We start from the raw sequence: 20289 nt of genomic DNA, 5'->3' as shown, positions 1-20289 counted from the left end.
AGCAGGAAGCAGCTAATGCAACCTCTCTTGTTCATGCATGGTACTCATGTCCAATGGCTAATAAAACCACAGGCTCCTTTCTCATTAATCCCTAATTATGCTCTCTCTCACTCACATAGCACTTTCTGTCATTAGCACTGGAAAGCTGAGAGCCTGCCTTTAACCTCCACATGTTGTGAGAAGGCAGACCCAAACACCTTGCTGTGATCTTGCATAAAACATCTGCTTGTGCTGGCTCTCAGGGGATCCTAGCAAAGAACCTCCTTTTCCCCAGCACAGAAAGAAAGCAAAACTTCTAGAGGAGCACAGCATCTGCAGTGACGAGGCTGGAGAAGGCCACTGAGTGTGACACTTGACCACTGAGTGACCACAAGGTCATGTTTGCCCTTGCACCACTTCAACAGCCTAACTGATGGACTGCAGAGGCCTGAACCAGCTGCCCTGCTCCTGGCATCTCATCCCAGTGCAGGAATAGAGAAGGAAGCCAGACTTCTCCCAGAGCTTCAATATCTCAATTTAAAACCAGGCTGGGCATGAAGGCATGTAGGCTGAGGCACCCCATGCTCTGAGACCATGCAAGTGTCCCTTCAGATGGTACAGGAGCAGGAACTGTGAAAGCAGAGCAGAGATCACAGCTGTACATCAGCCTCACTCCCAGCTGTGTCACACAAATCCCCACCAAATGATTAGGATGAATGCTCTGGGGATGGGTGTGCTGGACACATGCCAGGGATGGGCATAGGCAGGCAGCTGAGTGAGTTATTGTATCTGGAATATATGTGCCAGCCCTTGTTACTGCTGCAATGTGGTAGTTGTTGCCATTATTCTAGCAGCTGCAGGTCAGCTGTATCCTGCACCATCCTGCTCAAGACAGTGGGACTTAGTCCCAGCTGAGGCCTCAGGGACGAGGAACAACACCTGTCCCAGAAGGATCCACAGCATGAAGCCCATGAGTGTTAGAACCTGATGCTGGACACATTCCTGGGTTGCAGTCAGTGGTGTGTGTGCTCTGTCCCTACCCTTGGCCTGCATTACTCACAGCATCTTTGAAAAAACCACGAAGAACACCTGAGGGCTGGTTCTTTGCCAAGCAGCTGCACCTTTCTCAACTGCTCCTCTTCAGCTTCCCAGCAGGTGGCTGAAGCACTGGAGTCCTGTGGGATGATGCTCCATGTCCCATTGCTCTTGTGTTGGCCATGAGAATCTCACATTGTTCATGCAGTAGCCCAGCAAGATGAACCAGGTGGCATGTGCCCACACGAGGGACCAGCGGTGGGTGAAGAACTTGATCCAATCCCTCTCCTTGTGGGTCTCTCCAGGGTCAGACAAATGCAAAGAGCCTGCAGTGTTGAGCAGTCCTCAACTCCTGCCCTCTGAACCTGGCTGGCACAGCTCAATCCATGTAGGACAGCAGGTCCAGGATCATGTTCTACTGCTTTAAGTAACTGAAACACAGTGTCCCAAAACCTTCTCCTCTCTTGCTCCTGGGAGAAGGAAGGCAAAGAGCAAGAAAGGAATCAGAAAAGTTTTGTTTGCTGCCAAAAGATGCTGGTTTGAGTATTTCCTTTAACTGGCTGGTTCTGTTCCTCCAGGGATTGCTGTTTAGGCCTGTTAGAAGCAGCACAAGGTCAGCTCCTGACTTCCCCATGCCCAGGACTGCGCATGGTACCGATCCAACAGACCTCAAGTGCTGGGAAGGGACTCCCTCCCACCCTCACAGCAGAGGAAAGGTTTCCCTGCCATGACCTTGGGGCCAACCTGCTGGCTCTGATGATTTGTGCCCATCACAAAGCACTAAGTAAAGCCTCTGGGAAAGTGGGGACCTTTACTTAGGTAGCTATAAAAAGGGCACTTCTTGAGTGAAATGAGTTGAGCTTCAAAGAGCTCTTTGAATAGCACTGGCAGGGTGTGCAAAGTTGTAGGAAGCAAACCTGGGGACCTACCAGCATGCACAACATCCCTACTTGAATCATTTCAGTGGATAATCTGGAAGGAAAATTAACTGCAGCAGTGGGAAGGGGGATGGATGATGATGCATCTCCTTGCCAGGGAGGTGAGGGAGCACCTGGCTGCCAGGCAAGATATGGATTGCATAAGGTAGGACTGTGTAACAAGTGATTTTGCAAGCTTTCCAGCCTGCCAGTGGGAATCTTACTGACAGCAAGGGATTATTCTACCCTTAAAGAACTCAGGGCCTTGTACAGCTGACAGGACAAGAAACAGGATGAGTCAATTGCAACACAGGACATCAAGTGAGAAACCTGAGTACAGAAAGAGATGAGCTATCACCCCAACTAGCTACAGGCATACACGGGCAATGTCAGCATCAGTGGGTAAGAACATAAAGAGGTTCCTCCTGGGGCAGTCTGTGGGTCCTGCTGTGAACCACACCGTGGAGGATGTTCTTTCTCTCTCCACTTTCCCTAAAGATGTCTAAGTAAACAAGTCTCTTAACACAGACCTTCTCCTTCAGCCTCTGAAGCAGGATGACATATTCCCAAACAGCTGTACCTAGAAGTGGCAGGATCCAACACCTTCCCTAGAGCTTCTATTATGTTATCCATAATATTTCCCTCCCCTTTGGGTTCAGTGTTAATCAACATCCATAACTCTCGCTCACTAGACACCCAGCAGCTCAAGCAGCAGAACAAGATTTGAAGGCAGGCAAAGAAATGACGTAGCAGGGCAGAAGGCAAAACCTGGCAGTGATGTTAGCACCAGGATCTGCTGTAACCTGTGGTGCCTCCTGCTCCTCCCACAGCATCTCCTCATGTTCTCACACCCTGCAGCAGATCCTTCTCTGTCAGGTGTCCTGCAGATTCAGATGCAATGCTATCACCTGAACCCCTTTAGTTCCACCCTTTGGTAAGGCTGAAGGTGCTTCTCTGCTCCCTGCAGGTGAGGGTGAAGGACAAGCAAGATGCAGAGAGAAATCTAGGGAAGAGGCTGCTGACCACCAAAACCATTACATTTAGACCAGCACTTGCCTCTCTCATGCAGCCCAGCATGAAGTATCCAAGAAGCAGTAAATACCCTTCCTTCTTCTCCCAAGAGTCGCAGTGCCTACCTGAGAAAACACAGGTGGAGTTTTGCTCAAACTCCTCCTGTCAGTCTCCTGCATATCCCACCACCAGAGAAAACAGTCACCTCAGATGAAGACCTTCAGAAAAAGGAATGACAAACCATATGGAGGCTCTACTGTAACAGAACAAAGATATCTACTTAAAAACTCAGGGCCTTATATCCACTCCTCATAAAGGTGCTGAGACTTTAGAGGCCCAGCAAGGACAGAGGTGAGCTTTGCCTCTTGTGTCTTAGCACAAACCCACTCTACAATGAGAGTCATCCAATCATGTCATAAGCACAGACTGTGCTCCCCACTCCCAGGAGCAATTTCTGGTTGAGATAGCTTGCTGTGTGATTCAAAGTCCTTAGGAAATAAGAACCTTTTTCTTGTTGTATTGAACTGCAAAGGAGGCGTTTGGGGCAGCTGGAGGGTGAAAGCTTTCGCCTTCATTAGTATTATTTTCTGTAATAACAGGTAAGACAGAGAAATACATTTTTTCATTGCATATTTAAGTTCTGAGGAAACCAAGAGGAAGGGACAACCATCTCTCCAGGGAGTGAGCCTTTCATTTTAACTCTGGGGGACTGATTTGAATGATCTGAGCATACATAGACATGGCAAATATCCTCTCCAGCTGCAGAGACTACAACTAGGGTCTCTGCTTCTTGTGGTCTTTCTGAGACACACTATCTGCTGGACATGCAAGTGTTTCACTAGGGCCAACACAGCAAGGCTATTTCCTGTTAGGTAATAAGAGGCTGAGAAACACAGCCCTTGTGCTTCCACATTGGATTAGAATTTGAGCAATGGAGAAACAGAAATCAAGGAATCTGTGATCTGAAGTCACATTGAAGACAGGTCCTCTACAAACATGAACCTTGCCATAGATCATTCCCTGTGTCAGTAATTACATAGGTGGTAACAGGATATGGCTAAAGTGGAGGATTTACCCATGTGCCACAGCTTATTCTTTAGCAATACTGGTTAAGTAGCAAAGCAAGGCTAAAGCTGAGCTGTATTTCTTGCACACTCAAAGGTTTCTGTATCCCTTTACATGACGAAGCTAGAAGGGAATGAACAGCCAGATACCTCTTTTCAACCTCCTATGCAGAGAAGGGGGTGTCTCCCCCTCCACAGCCACAAACCATGGGTGGCATCCAAATGGACACCAGACGGCCCAAGAGAGCCAGTCAGCCATACAACTGAAGACAAGGTTTGTTCCTCAGCCATACAACTGAAGATAAGGTTTCTTCCTTAGGTGTGCATACAGAGTGTGTCATGCAGTAAAAAGAAAATGGAAAATTAAACACATGCAATGCTTCAGGTCTTTATTGTTGCTGTAGAATAACTAGTACATGGTTAAAACATTCTAATACTACCAGTGAAATCTGAAAACTAAGGCTTTCTGTAGGTTTGTAGTATCTTGGTGTTTCCTTTCACACAGTGCACATAAAAAATTAAGTTACAAAAACGCACATCTTTTTAAACAACACCGAATGATGCAATGCACAAAACGAAGAACTGCATTTCATATGATCAAGAAAACAACCTTTACAGACCAGCTTTGGGCCTCGCAGCTTTGAAGTCAAGAGAGTATGTCTTGGTCTGACATCCTGCTACCCAGATGTGCCTGATGGCACACACAGATGGCAGGATTTCAACCTTTTGTTCTGAGCAGAGAGAAAAGAGCCCCCCCGATGCTGATGAGGAAACATTTGATTGAGCAAACAGGAGCAGCATCTTTGAATTATGTCACTGATCTCAAATAATGTAAACACGACCTAGCAAGACCTGTAGGTCCTGTAGGCAGGGCAGTCACTGTTCAGCATTGCAGCTGCTGGGACTACAAGAGAAGGTGAGTTGTGAGACACTGCCAAGGAGTGAGACAAGTCTCAGTGCCAGTACATGTCCCATGGAAGGGGTGTGTGTAATTCCTGGAGTACTAGCACCTTTAGCCAAACAGCACTGAAAACATTTCAAAGTGATTTACCCAGCAAAAAAATCATAGCATGATTTAGGTGAGGAAAGACCTTTAAGATCATGAGGTTCAATGGTAAACCCAGCACTGCTAAGTCCACTAAACCATGTCCCTAATTGCCATCTTAGTGCACTTTGAACAGGGAAACAGAGTAGGAACAAAGTAATCTCCAAGAAATCTGTATGTTAGAAACTTTTGAGTAAAAAGATACATTTTGACCAGAATAAAAAAAGCATTCACAGAAAAATCTTCCCCCAGTTGCTTCATCACTTTTTAAACAAAGAAGCTTCTTTATCCACAAAACTTTAAGTTTTTATTTACTTTTTCCCATCTTGCATTTCCAATTGAACTGGAAGATGATGCACATAATCCAAAATTTTACATCAGACACAAAGCCAACACCCTTCTCTGTCAGAGGAAGATTCTTCACTTACCACTTACTCTGCATCATGGAGTTGGGCACTTCAAACGTGACATTAGCAGCTGACAAGATTATTCTTTCTCTTTGATCCGAGTATATGAGAGAGGAAGATGAATTAGAGATTTTGCAGATGTTTTTAGCACATTATAGCAGGTTATGTGTTTGGCTCCAGCTGGGAGAAAAGCCTCTTGTAAGGGTCAATGATGAATTGCATTTGACTTCATTTTCAGAGCCCAACTGTAATCACACACAGACTTCACCACTCCATGACCAAGACTCACACTGATGTTTCTGACACATTTGATGACACCACAAAGTTCTCTGAACTACTGAGAAAAGCATAGCTAGTATTTATGTCACCAACACATATCACCTGTCCTCTGAAGTCATTCATGAAGATGATGTTAAGGCTATTGGAGTAGGCTGGCCATGGTTACTCCTGGTATGAAAGCACAGCCGTGGCTCAGGACAGGCTAAAAGCAGCCTTTTAGGTCTCTTCTGCATTAACCATAAAGGAGGTTATGGCCTTGCAGTGAGTTACCTAGATGTTCAAGGAACTGCACCAAAGCAGAATATTACACAAAGAAAAACCAGGCTATGTTAGTTTTAAGCTGCAACTATGCCTTCGATATCACAGAATTGTATTAAAAAAAGACCTCAAGGTGCAGAAACGACCTCCTTCCACCCAGTTCTTAGTCATCAGGTACTCAAATACAAATATGAAAAAATCATTAAGAAACATAACCCTAAAAATAAACCTAGTTTTATTTATTTTTAAGAAAAAAGGGATTAAAAAAATTGGAGTAAAACAGATGGCTTCAAGTACTTTCCGCATAATAAACAATTAGTTATCATAAGCATAGATTAAAAACAACTTGTCGCCTTGCAAGGGACACTTGAATTAGAGGCTGGTGATTCGTTCAAAAAATGGTCTTTGAAACAAACATATTAGACAACAAGTTTAGTGTTGTAATTTAGAAGCAAACAGATGTGTCCACCACGCCAACCCAACGCTTGAGATATGCAGCACAGTACACGATATACATTTTGCACTCTGTACTTTCACATTTCACGGCAATACCACTCAACACAGAGAGCCAGGCCATCTTGGTCTAGCTCAAACAAACCCTCATGCAACAAACAACAAATATTTAGTAAGTCAGGGAGGTTTTTGCAGCAGTACAGTTGATGAAGTGGTCTCAAATTTTTGAGGTTGCAAAACAATCTCATCTGAAGACCTGAAGTGTCTCCTAAGGGCTGGCAATGTTGTCTTTTTGGTTGTAAGCATGAACATTACTTTTATTGTATATGGCAAAGACTACACCTGAAAGTGCCTTGTCTGAGCTAAAGCCTTCAGATTTTCTGAATGTCATGAAAATAAAGGGAAGTGTTATAGTGGGAGCCTCAAAAGAACCCCCAACACTTGCAAAGGAGGTTGAAAAAGTAATGATGTCATCAGGCAGTCAAAGCCAATACCGCAAAGGGAAGATGTACCTCCTCCCTGTGCTAAGTCTAAACCCCAAACCTATCTCTTGTACAAAGAAGGAGAGAACAGGTCCATCTGACAGGTATGGAACAAGCAGTCTTCCTGTTTATCTATATGAACATGTGAAATGTTTAAGGAAGCAATGTGAAAACCAAAATGAATACTTAAAAGAAAAAAAGGTATCTTGCCTACTCTGAAAAATAAGTAAAATGTTTTCAATCAAAGAATGTCTATATAGAAACCTTTCTGAAAAATATTTTCTGGCTACTTGGAGACAGACACTTAATTTTTCCCTCTGTGAGAAAAAATTACTAACAAAAAACCAGCTCCCCTATCCCACAACTCTACAGTAGGAACAAGTCTCCCACAGGTAACAGGGAGACTGAAGGAGTATAAAACAGTGAGAAATCAAAACTCAGCTGCACAGGTCTATTATATAACCAGCAAAGACTTAAATGGAGGCAGAGCCAGCACTGTTTTCTGTACTATGACACAAGACTGCAGGGCTTAAAATTCCTCCGGAGTGACCAAGGAAGAATGGTTGAATAGTGGTAGGTTCAGTAGTGTTTGGAAAAGCTTATGCAAAAATATTATTTTAAAATAAGTCCGAGTATTTGAAATAGAAGAAAGAAACAAAACAACTTCTCCTCCAACCTACCATCAAAACATCATCAAACTTACCAGCTTTCCAAATCTGGTGCTTACTTCACGACAATGTGATTATACAGAAATCATACAAATGTCTCTCTTAGCTGGACAGTTTGGGTTTCTACATGAAAGTCCAGTGCATATTACATTTATTAACATCCTTATGATTGTTCAATAATCCAGCAATTTGCTTCTTAATGACAGCAGAATGTAGTTGGTAGCTGCTTGCAAGAGCAATGTTGAAATTACATTCAGAGATAAAAACTATCATTTCATGTGTAGCAATAACTAACATTTTTCTTTCTCTGCACAGAATCATGTGCAAATGTCTAACAATGGCAATAGTAAAAGACAATTCTCATGCAAAAACTGTTCCCTGTGCATAAAATTTGCAGGGCATCTCAAACCCACCCTTTCTTTACCCCAGAACTAATTGTTTTTTGTTTTCGTGTTGTGAAATTTCTGTTGCTTTTTAAAGTACTGATGACAGGCAAGTTCGATTAGTTCCAGCCCACCAAATACCTTTTGCTGCACAACAAAAAAGATGACCATGGCTGCAAAATACCATCGTGCAAAGCTGTACAGGTACAGCAGCACCACCATACCCAGTGGGAACACTGTCCAGTACAGGAGCGAGATGCACTTAACCACGAGGACCCTGAGCTCGGATTTACACGGTGGGACAATGCCTTGCCCTTGTGCACTGAAGCATTTTCCACCTTCATAGAAGTGTCGGAGTCTCTCCTCTTTCTCTTCCCAGCGTTTCCGGCACCAAAGCTGCAGCTCCTCCTTAGAAGTGGGCACTGCCTCAATGGGATATCTCTGGACATGGAAGTGAATCTCCTTTGGGAAGTTTCCATTCAAAAGGTGCTTCTCTGTCTGAGGAATGTTTTGGGGGTATGCCACAGTTATGTCATGGATAGCATCGAGATTGTCACCTGAAACGAAGGTTTGGGGGAAAAAAGATCAATACAGGTCATGCAATGGTCAGAACACTAATTTGCTTCAAGGTGTGAGTGAAAACTGATCAAATTGGGGCAGAAATCCCAGAGATACCTTAGCTATGTACAGTACATTTCATCTGCTAGAATCTCTGTAAAGGCTGAAAGGGCAAACTTTTCCCAATAATTACCTGTCCTAAATCTGAGCAAAAAAACCTCTGGGAACAAGATACAAACAGTACAAACAAGATACACAATACCAACTAATGTAGAAATTACAACAGTAAGAGAATAAAGTCAAATTTAAAGGAGAGAAGATGCACATCTGGTCATGGTGAAAGAGCACAGTATACGAGTCTAAGCTTGAGTTAACACACCTGTGCTGCATGCTGAAATTGCTTTTAACTAATGAAATACGACTTTGCCTATGTTCCTGTGAACACTGAAATAGATTGAGGTTGATCTAGAGCAATTAGTGTATGCAAGAATGAGAAAACATATGTGAAACATATACCAGCTAAATATCAAGAGCTCATTAAATTTAGGATATCTCACAGAAGATGAGGAGCAGATCTGCAGCTCAGCCAGCTTTGCAGAGCACTCCAGTTAACATGATTTCTTTAAATCTAGCAGCCAGTACTGTAAGGAGGTGAGCTGCTGCTCACTGCACTCCAGGTCTGGGATTTTTTTCCCAGATCTGGATCACAAGTACAGCATAAGTGGTGGCTGAAGCCCAGCTGTAAGTAAACCACATATAGTTAGCTACTTTGGTAAAGAGAGTGATTTAACCATTTAAGAAGCAGTTCCAGAGTACAGATTCAAGGGAGTATTGATGAAAAAACCCTACTCTTCATTAGCCTGCCTGATAAGCCAATGCTGTTGAAAGGATAACAGTATTGCCAAAGAGGGGCTTGCTAGAGCATCTTTGTCCTAAGTGTTTTTGCACTTTTTAAATACCTTCTTTATCCTCCAGCCTCTGACCAGACATTCTTTTTAGATTTCATGAAGTAAATTCAGCTAGTGTAAAACTGATCTAAAAATAGGCATGTGGTGCACTGGACGTTGCATAACTGTTAAATTCTGCCAGCAGTGATTTATGTTGCTGTTTTTATTTGGCTGGCAGGCTCAGAGAAAAATAGAATTGGAGACTAAAAGCTGTCTCCAGTTACAGCAATTGAAGACTTTTGTTCTCACAGATGATGCCACTTCTTGCAAAGATGATCAAAACCTACTCTTTAGCCCCACTCCACGTTTTCATTTGCTCCCCTTCCCTGGCATTCTGGCTTTCCTTTACAGCTCTAAAAATGACAGGGCCAGAATAGAAAGTTACTTTAAAAGGCCATATTCAAAACGATGTATCTAAAGTTCAACTCCAAATATCACAAGGGGGGAAAAACCCTATTCAGCCTTTTAGAGTATTTTGTAACTGTGTTATAAATATATTTCAGAGTATTTTGTACTGTCTTATAACGATCCCTCTTGGACAGTTTTGTGGCAGGCTACTTGGGTTTGCAAAGAGATATATGGCTCCTAGGAGGACTATCAGAGCAAAACTCAATATTACATCTTTTGTCTAGCTATGGGATCACCTTCAATCTAAGCAGAGAATCACTGTATTCTGCACAGGTAAAACCTTTCAGATCTGCTTCCAAAAGGTGCCAAAACTGAACATGTCTTAGAAACTCAGCCCTTGCAAAGGGAAATGTTGGCCAGCCTGCCACACCTTAGCACAAAATATTTTCATTTTGAGAACAGCTCACATTTTCCCTCTTCTACTCCAAATATTTCTGCCATCAAAAGGAATTACAGTCATACTACAGGGCAGACATCCCCTAGTTCCTGGCCCAGCCAGGGGAAGGGCTGCTACATATGCCTCCAAGAGATGTCCATCTCTTACAGTCTGTTTTCCTCCTGATCCTCCACAGCTTCTCAGGTCTTCGTGGCACATAAAACCTACACACCTTATCTCAAGAGGAAGGCCAGGAAAATCCAGCCTTTCTGTATGAAAAGAGTTTGCAGCTAGATGAGTTTCTCACCCATCTTGCGGTCATTTGTGTCTTTGCAGCTAAACAATCAGTCTGCCATTACATGCAAGTGTTTCTGAAAAATCAAGGCTTTGCAGGATCACTGGCAATAAATCATCAGATTGCTTAAGACAGATTTTCTGACTCTGTGCAAGCAGGACTGGCAGGATTCTCTGCAATCATACAGCTGGTTTGATCTCTTCTGCATCAGGTATATTTCTCCCCATGAATTCCTGATCAGAAGCAGGGAAATCTCTCCTCCTTACCTAAAGGATCTGTAGCATCCCCAGACAGATGCCTTACAGCAGGGCTTCCTGCCAGACTGTAGAAGGTCTACACTACATTATGGTTTCTAAATTAGTTATCCAGAACAAAGCTCAAAATGCTGCATACAGGAGAGTGGACATTACTCTTTCGGCATTGCAAATGAGGAAATCAAGGCAAAGGATGACTACATGTGTGTCTAGTTTGAACCAGTATCTCCTAATTGCAGCTGTGAGGTTCACCTGTCAAAGTGTATTTTACATAAGAAGAAATGAAACTTCAAAGGGAGATTTAACATATCTGAAAGCACAGAAGTACCAGAAAGAGAGAAGACCAGAGTACCAGGTTTCATATGCAAGAGAATTAAAGCCTTTCTCAACAAACCCTTTCCGTGGGTCATACATATTTAAGAAGTCCAAACAAATGGCAGCCTGAAGCTTTGATTCCCTGGCAAACCAAGCATGTGGAAGTGACCAGCTTCAATCAGTTTTCTACAGCTGCTGAAAGAAGCAAGCTGTGCTAGTCTTACCTACACTAAAGCTGCAGGATCCACACTGCACACCTGAACAACAAGGGCCTGCATCTTCTCTGCTCATTTATCAATGGCATCTTTGAATATGGACAGGGTCACTGTATCACTGCCAATCTGCTAAAAAGAAGAAAAGTTACTGCAGCAGATGAAGGTAGACCATTCATGAGCAGGGACAAATTCCCTTAGGCCAGGTTTAATCAGGCAGTTCTGAACCTGCATCCTTGACTAGAACATCTTTACTGTCTCTGTTTCCCTTTGAAGTTAAACTCGTGGTCTCTGCAATCTGGAGCTATCTGACAGCACGTGTTTCAGATCAATAGCAAGGTGCCAGTCAAACCGAAAAAGGAAGTGATCCTAAGTGAAGACGCAGGGCAGTCATTGACTTGAAAGATGCTTTTTTCCACCTGAATTTAAAGACCTGCTTCAAAAACTAATTTCTGCACATTTTAAGCCAGAAATTGCCCTAAGGAAAACCACATCATGCTACTTCTCCAGTGAGTCAAAAAAGAAGTAAGCAAACATATTTGTTCATAGCTCAGAGAAGCTGTTGGCAGACAAAACACTTTTTGCAATGTTTTTAATGACATCTGAGGGATCATCTTTATCCTGTTTGTATCCAGGGCCCATTGGGGAAGGAATGAAGGACAGAGGAAACCAATCTGAAATCTAATGAAGCTCAGAAACTGCCATTAAGGCTAAAATGTCAGGCAGTTAGCCCAGCTCTTCAGGACAAAGACACCAGTGTAAGTAGTTTTACAGTCTCATGACTTTCTTCCTGCAGTAGTAGAACTATGAATCCTTCACATCCATGAATAATACTTTGTCCTATGCTTTATAAATGCACCTCAGAAAAGGAAAGCTTACTGCAGTGCTCAGGAGTGAATATAAAGTTTCTTTCTAATTATTGTTAAGCGGCTAAAAACTGCATAACATTCAATGATTAATCCATGAACTTCATTTTGGGATGCCAAAATTAATCCCTGTCTCCATTTTGGGATGACAAAATGCCTCAAAAGCACTGTTCTTTTACTTTTTAAACTTTCTGTGCTCCAGTCAATCCAAGTTATTTATACTTCAGGCTCTGTTGATACACGACATTACTTCAAGCGATTACAATGCACAGCTGGTTGCTTTGGGTACTGTTCTCAGAGGTGGCACAGGGAGAACTTACCAGACTCATGACCAAAATATCAGCATCAGAGAAAGACACTGTCTTTTAAAAAACATTTCCAAGGAAAAATGAGGACATTTTCTTTCACTACACCAGTTGTTCCATCAGAATTTTTATTCTATGTTAGAACTTGCAGCATCTGATAGCCCAGTATAGCCAAGTTTCTGCAACCCCTTGGCACAGCTAGAAGCAAACCTGAGCATGTATTTCCATTAAGCTCAACCACAAATACACATGTACTATACACAGGCACAGGCAGATGAACAGCAATGGAACAACATGGACAGAAATCAGCACTCAAACAAACAAAATTGCATTCCCCTCTCTGGTTGATTAGGATAAAGGTGCCTCAGTGGGAATCATATACATGCACACAGGCTATAGATCCTTCCAGCAACCGGCCCCAGCTGGTCTATGCTGCAGCTGGCCCTGGGTCCTTGGTCCTCCCAGGTGTTGGTACCTGGACACACGAGCCTCTGGGGCCACAGTCCTTCTCAAATGGCTGGTACAGACTCTTTAAATGCACTGTTGACCCCTCTAGTAACTGGCTTTAGACACTTAGGGCCACCCAGTAGCTGGTCTTCGGATCATCTCTTCTACATCTGCCTCATGCAGAGACAGACAAACGTACAAACTGGTTTCAGTTGACTCCAGACCCCACAGTCTTCTTGGCCACCAGGTTGGACCTTGCAGTCCCTCCAGTAGCCATGCAGTGACCATCTGACCTCTCTGGTTGGTATCTGACCAACACTTACAGCCACTTTGATACCTGGCTCTCAAGCCTCTTACCCTACTCCCCTGCTAGTCCTGCTCAATAGTCACCAGTGTTCACACACTGACATATGCACCTACGCAACAGACACAGACCTTGGTCTCTCCAATTGCTGGCACTTGGACCTTCATATCCACACCCACAGAGACCCCTCGCCCAAGAAAATATAAATGGGATTTATTGAGAAGATGGGGCAGACTGGGCTGATCAGGTGCAAGGCACAGCCAGGCAAATGTACTGATCAGCCCCATTTACATTAAAAGGGACCAGCCCCTATTACCCCTTATTCCTCTATTTTTGGAAACTGGTTTCTCCCAAAGCATCTTGAACCATACCTTTCCCCACTTTTGGTTCCTCCCCTAAACATCCCATAATAAGTCTTGTCCAAACCCCAAACGCTCCTCTTTGGCATCCTGTAGCAACTCCCAGAGCCCTGCCAGCAGTGACACTCCTGTCTGTAAGGTGACGAGTGTGGCCCTCTCCCATGGACTCACTGTGATGGATGTCAATCCTGGCCCATGTCCTCCTGACAGCCCTTGGAGGAGCCCAGGTAAAGGCTCTGTTCCTCCATCTGGGTTTGGGGATTTTCCCTGCCTGCCCTTCTACCTCTGTCCTCCCTTGCATGGGCAAAGACAAACCTTTTATTTCACCATCTGTTATAACACCTTACAACCAAGTGCCTCTTACTAGGTTCAAAATAAAGATATCACAGGTAAACTGAAAATGACTATTAATTGTGTGTTCAATAATACCATGCCAGCACAGTATTTTAATTCTAGGGGAAAAAAAAAATCCCAGCATGAATGTAAAAGGCAGGATTAAACTATTTTCAGCTTCTTTCAAACACATTCACAGAGAGAATATTGAAATGCAGCTGCAACTGGAGTAACTGCCAGAAATGATGCTCAGCCCCACAGCACAGTCCCAAATAAGTGGGCTGGTTGGATGGACCTATCCCCTTTGTTACAAGCATCGCTTGGCAGCTCAAGCACTGTCTGTTCCTCAGTTATGATTCACATCAATGACAAGGACACTTTCTTGCTCATACCCGGACCGAGCAATGCTGAGCAAGCTCACTGCAAGACAAAAGGATCTGAACAAAAGTGACTTGAGGGCCAAAATGATGATTCAGAACAGGAGTTCTGAGAGCCAGAAAGGCCACCAGTGAGCCAAAAATGAGGATGGGCCCCAGGCAAATCCACGCATTGAAGTGCTCAGACTCTCAGCAGTCTGGAAGGTGACTGGGCAGCTGAGTCTCCTTGGCATTAACAGGGGTGGCTATCACCCATTTCCATCCCTAGCAAGGATCTCAGCAGACATAATCTGTCCTACTTTAGTTATCATTGACATTACTTTAAAACTTACAAGGATTACACAGTGTCTTCCCCTGCATTGATCCAGCAGAGAGGATGCTATTCTTAACCACAGTACATCATAGAAGAGCACACTGATGGGCTGTTGAGCCAGAATGGAGAGGCATACTGAGATGCTCTCACAACAAAATATTCATGATTGCCTAAAAATAAGCTGCTCTGTGAAAAGTGGGACCAATATGTGAGGCCCTTGCACATTCCAATTCCCACCTCAATACAACTGCTTTCTCCTGCAAACTGTAAATACCTGTCCTTTCATTGCACAGCTCCAGATATTTCATACATTTCCAGGCTTCTATAAAACACTGGCTGTGGCTCCTCCACCTATGCCTTACTATCCTCAACCTCATATACATTTTCTTAGGAAATCCACAGAAGAGGGCTTGGCATTTCTGTAAATAAACTTTCAACAACATAATCAAAGCAGAGAAGAAAACAAATAGAACAAAAGTTGTCAGGTTTTACAACATCTGAGTATAATATGTTACCTTTGAAACAAAGATATATTTTTGGACATTAAACCAAAAGTCATCTAAGACTGCTTATGGGAAAATATTAATGATGTGGCTCACGAGATTTGAGTGATTTTTCTTTGAGAACACAGTATCAGGAGGGAGCAGCTTCAAGGATTTACAGCCCCTCCTGGGGAACTATCATGCTTGTAAGGATTTAAAACTTCAGGCAGTCCTCTTTAAAGCAGCAGTGTCAGCTGGGGTTAATCTAAATCACTTTCAACTCAGTAGTTATTGGAAATCTTTTTTAGGTAAGTGTAGCAATCAAATAAGCAAACAAAAAAAAAGACAGAATGATAATGCTAGCCTTGATTAACAGAGAAGGGTGATCCTGCATACCAATTCTTTCTATAACTATTTGGTTTTCCACTAGCATTGTGATAAAAGGAAAGAGGAAGACCTTCCACCTGCTGACACCAGGGAGTTAGGGACACTGCACCCACTGCCCCTGAGGGTAGAAGCCTGGGCAAGGGACAGACCTGGCTGCTTATTGCTCCCCAGCAGGAAGGAAATGTGCTCTGGGTGCTGCATATAGGAGTAGCAAACTACCGCCACCCTGGCTGGTACAAAGATCAGGAGATACAAGAACGTCCTCATAGCTATCAGCAACAATTACATGTGCTTAATTCTTTTGCTAAATACATTTAAATCACATAGTTTTGCAGCCTGATGCTACATCTCATTAATGTGTAAACAGTACCACTAACTGAAGTTGTTGGGAGGATGGTGGTGGGGAGGGAGATCCGCTTTGACTTTGAAATCTCTGTAAATACCTCATTTAATTATTTTAAGACCAGAGGACTGTTATCACAATCTAATCTGATTTCCCGAATGACACAGGAGCTTATGCAGAATGCTTTTGGTTTTGCCATGGGATGTGGCAAGACAGACATCCCACATTGCCTTAAAGCTTTTAACATGAGCTAAACAATTCCTCTAATTAATCATGGGGGCCTGTGTATGCGCCTGTGTACATTAGTTTTATACTTTTACTTCCTGACCATATAACTCGGCTAAATGAGAGAACTGCCTCTGCTCACATAGGTAAGTGGTGGTATGATCTGTTAACCCTGTAAGTTGCTCCTGAACAAACTAAACCTACTTAGTTTCTGAAATCTTAATATGAAGCATGTTTTTTAAAGCTCAAATCCCTTTAGTAGTTCTGTGAATCTCCTCTAATATTTCAACATACTTTTCAAAGCATGGGTGCTGGAACCAGGTAGAATTTTCCAAAACAGCCTCATTAAGTCCATACACAGGCAACTAGTACCACATTCCTACTGGTGTTTTTTTTGCTTTTATTGCCTCCAAAAACTATGTTCTTTATTGTCCCTACAGCACCACTGCAAGAGCTGATATTCAGCCCTTTTTATTAGGCATTATAAGGCTCTTTACCATGTCCTATAAGGCAACACAGCCAGTAAGCTATGGTGAACCTGCCACGAGGTCACTTGGGCAGGCTTTGAAGTGACATGCAACAGGGCTGAAATGCAGAGCCCACTGCTCTCCAATGCAAAGCCCCTTGAGACTCGATGGCTGAACTGAGCAGCCACTTCCCATGGAGACAATACACTGCTGAATTGGTAAGGGGGAGCTGGCAGGTACCACTCCCCAGTTTTTTGGGAAATTTTCAGGTGAGGAGAATACAGACCTGCACATCACCCATGAAAGGATGCTGATCCCCAGTCGCGTCAGGGCACACAAACAAGCTATGGGAGAGTTTTCCCACTCTTACCTGTAACAGAGCCCAAGATTCTCCCACCTTAGGCTGGTGTATGCTAATCAGATTCAACAACTGTACTTGGGCTGCAGGTTGAGGGAGGGGTCTCTGCTCTCATGAGACCCCATCTGAAGTGCCGCATCCAGCTCTGGGCTCCCCAACATAAGAAAAGTGTGGACCTGTTGGAGCAAGTCCAGAAGAGACTGAAGTCTTCAAGGCCAAGTTGGATGGGGCTTTGAGCAATGTGATCTAGTGGAAGGTGCCTCTATCCATTGCACAGGGGTTGGAACCAAATGATCTTTAAGGTCCCTTCCAACTCAAACCTTTCTATGAGTCTATGATTCACATTTATTGCTTTAACACATCTCTCCAAACCAAATCAAAGCTAATACATTGTAGCTCACTTATGGTATGAGAAATCAGTACTGTGGGAAACCTAAGATGCAGTCAAGTAGTATATTATCCTGATCTGCAAGTTAAGATATATCAAGTGCTAAAATGATTCTTAGTTTGTGGATTAAACTGTGCAAAACCACTTGGGTGCATGTCAAGCTGAAGCAAAATACACAAGATTTAGCTCATAATTACTGCAGGCATTGCTTGCACAGCTCTGCTTTAGAGGATAAAGACAAGTGTGGTTTGGGGTGGTGGATTTTATGAGTTTCGGAACAGCTTACAACCTTCACTAAGGTTTTACTGATAGAACTCTACCTCACCACCTCCCCGGACTTGGGCCCTCTGACCCTGCTGCTATCAAAGTTACAGCCAGCTGGTCTGAAATATCACCGTGGCTCCTGGGTACTGCTGTCAACCCAAACCCACTAATGACTTCAGGAAATGAGGCTGCTCATTTAAAACAGGAATCTCATAGCAGGGAAGAGGGGGGACCCCAGCATTGCAACAAGGAACACACTGACCCAGTGGCTCCATCCTCAAGACTGCCTGTTGCTCTTCAGTCTTCCCTCCCCGGCTCTGAAGGGTTGTTTTACAAATTGCAAAGCAAAAGCTGGTTGAGCTATAAATAAAACACAAAAATATGTGGAGAGGAGGGAATGAAGGGATAAAAGGGTTGGAACAACAAGTTATTTTCAGCCACTAGAGATGACCAGGCAAAACTGACTCACCACTCTTTACTCTATCATTCCCAAACTATATTTATCAAATCTAGATAACAAAAATGCCATGTTTATTCCCCTGCCTGCATATCTGCTCTCTCATGGCCTCCTATCAAGTCTGCTCTACATACACAGATGGTTTTCATAGGTATGTTACATGTTAGGTAGGAGAAGATAGGTTGTTTCTAGGCTTATAGGACACCACTAGTTTTTCACAGAGAAAAACGATATTTCATACAACAGGGAGACACTGATGCACTGGTATGCAACTTTCCTATTCCACTGACATGAATTTCCTGGCAAGCAACCAACAAACTCAGACTAGATTCACAATTATGCTTGAAATGAAGATAATTTACTATATTTCAGTGAAATTCTTTCAAAAAGCATCATGTGCTCTACTTTGTCATGACAGGATGTGTTGGCAGACAGGTAAATGTACCTAAATTAGGAAATGGCTGACTTATTTTTATTTTAAAAAAGAATGCTAAACTAGCCATTCAAGTATTTCTGGAAAGTTAAGTATCATTACAATTAAGTAAAAATAAGACACCAAAACCCCTTAAAATAAATCATACACAAGCATACAAAGCTTATTCTTATCTTTAATATAACAGATTATTGATGTAATTCTTCTGTTACTTGTTGGGCATTTCAAATCACTGGGAATCTGAGAAAGAAATAATCCATCCCTGTACATTTCTTTGCTCTCTGGATGAACAATCTCTCTCCAATGCAGATGGAATTAAGCATCAATTTCTACAGCAGAAAACACATCTCTTTTCGAGGTAATCCAGTTCTGCCAGAATTCAGCTGTTGCATCTGCAGTTTCCACTGCCATTTCTGACTGGCCTCACTGAGTTAATGGTAAAGCAAAACACTCTGAACAGTTTACATACACAACTGCCATACCAACCATGCTCAGCATTGCAGGATGTTACTGCTAGGTAAACAATGGAGCTGGCTGAAACCCTGGAACTTTTGGAAAAGAAAAGTGGCACATTTTAAAAGACGTAAGCAGCAGCAGTATGTATGAACTGCCACGTTGTAGCACAACAGCATATGTTAGCTTTCAGGATCCCAATTAAAACACAGGCACTAAAAGGCATACCCTTCCCAATCTCCCTGGTCATTTTATTAGATGCTATTTATTTCCCCCAGTTCTTCCATAACCATTGCTTATACCCATTTCAAATACATCCATACATATATTTTTTAACAGTTTGAGGATTTTCCAGGATGTAGGGTGGGAATTTTCTCATAATTTCCTATCACTTTCAGGTTGTCTTAGATAAACATTAGCCAATCTGAAGACTGACCATGGAACATGTTTTGAGTCTTGTCTTCTGTAAAGTCACTACAAAACTAGTGTGAGTCACTGTGAGTAGAGGAAAATAATTCACAATACATATTCAGAAGGAAGTAGTCGTGGCACTTCTCAATCAGTAATCAACAGATCAAAGTGCATCCTACCTCCTCAGAAATGCCATGAACTTCTTGCTTTCCATCAGCCCTCATTTTAGGCCAATGGAAGGATGGTGCTATGAATAGCATAACACCATTCAGAGCTGTACTGCAACAGTAGTGATAAGTAAACAAATGATGACTCTTAGAGCAAAGACATTTCATTCTTGGCTTCTAGTGCATTGCATCTATACTTTTCTATAACTCAAGTATAAAGTTCAGCTTCCTTTTCTCTCCTTTTCTTCCTTTTTTTTTTTTTTTAAATAGCTACAGATGAGTACCTTTACGCTAATTCAGTGCACTTTGCTATCTGTCCTTATCACTACCCAAAGTCAACCGCTAGAGAGTACTCTTCAGCTGCGCAGTGACCCGACACTGTTTATAACCCTGCCCTCTTCAAACTGTCCCAGGCATCGCTCATGGGTCGTGCAGCCTTCAGCAGCCCCAGGAAGAGTAGTCTGAAATTAGGGGGCAACTCTGATTCCATGTACCATTATATTCAGGATACATGAGAAGACATTGAAAACACATTCAAACTTTTGAGAGATTCGGTATTACGAATATAGCCCATCCCAAACAAAAACACTAGGTGAAAATGTACCCTGAACCAAAAATAGAGTATGAACTGGATATTGAAAAAACACCTGCTAGCTGCCACCTCAAGTATTTGGATGGAGTGCTTCTGCAGACGTCCTGAGCCGATCTCTTGCGTTTCATGCCTCACTGATTTGTGCTATTGCCATTCTTGGTCACAGTGGTTTGTTTTCATTTCTATGTACAAAGCAAGAGGAATGCAGAGCA

At 42.9% G+C, this 20289-nt stretch overlaps 1 protein-coding gene across 1 annotated transcript; it reads right to left on the bottom strand.

Moving 5' to 3' along the window:
• Window positions 1-8029: 8029 nt before the first annotated feature.
• LOC103805814 (lysocardiolipin acyltransferase 1-like) lies at window positions 8030-10581 on the bottom strand. The gene is made up of 2 exons (XM_009078476.1): window positions 10578-10581; window positions 8030-8538 (listed from the first exon to the last, which is right to left on the bottom strand). The coding sequence occupies exons 1-2, from the start codon at window positions 10579-10581 to the stop codon at window positions 8030-8032; spliced, it is 513 nt and encodes a 170-aa protein (XP_009076724.1).
• Window positions 10582-20289: the final 9708 nt, after the last annotated feature.

This window comes from Acanthisitta chloris, unplaced genomic scaffold (assembly GCF_000695815.1).
Source record: "Acanthisitta chloris isolate BGI_N310 unplaced genomic scaffold, ASM69581v1 scaffold20567, whole genome shotgun sequence".
Classification (NCBI taxonomy): Eukaryota; Metazoa; Chordata; class Aves; order Passeriformes; family Acanthisittidae; genus Acanthisitta; species Acanthisitta chloris.
Note: the sequence above shows the minus strand (reverse complement) of the source record. Positions and strands in the feature narration are given on the sequence as shown.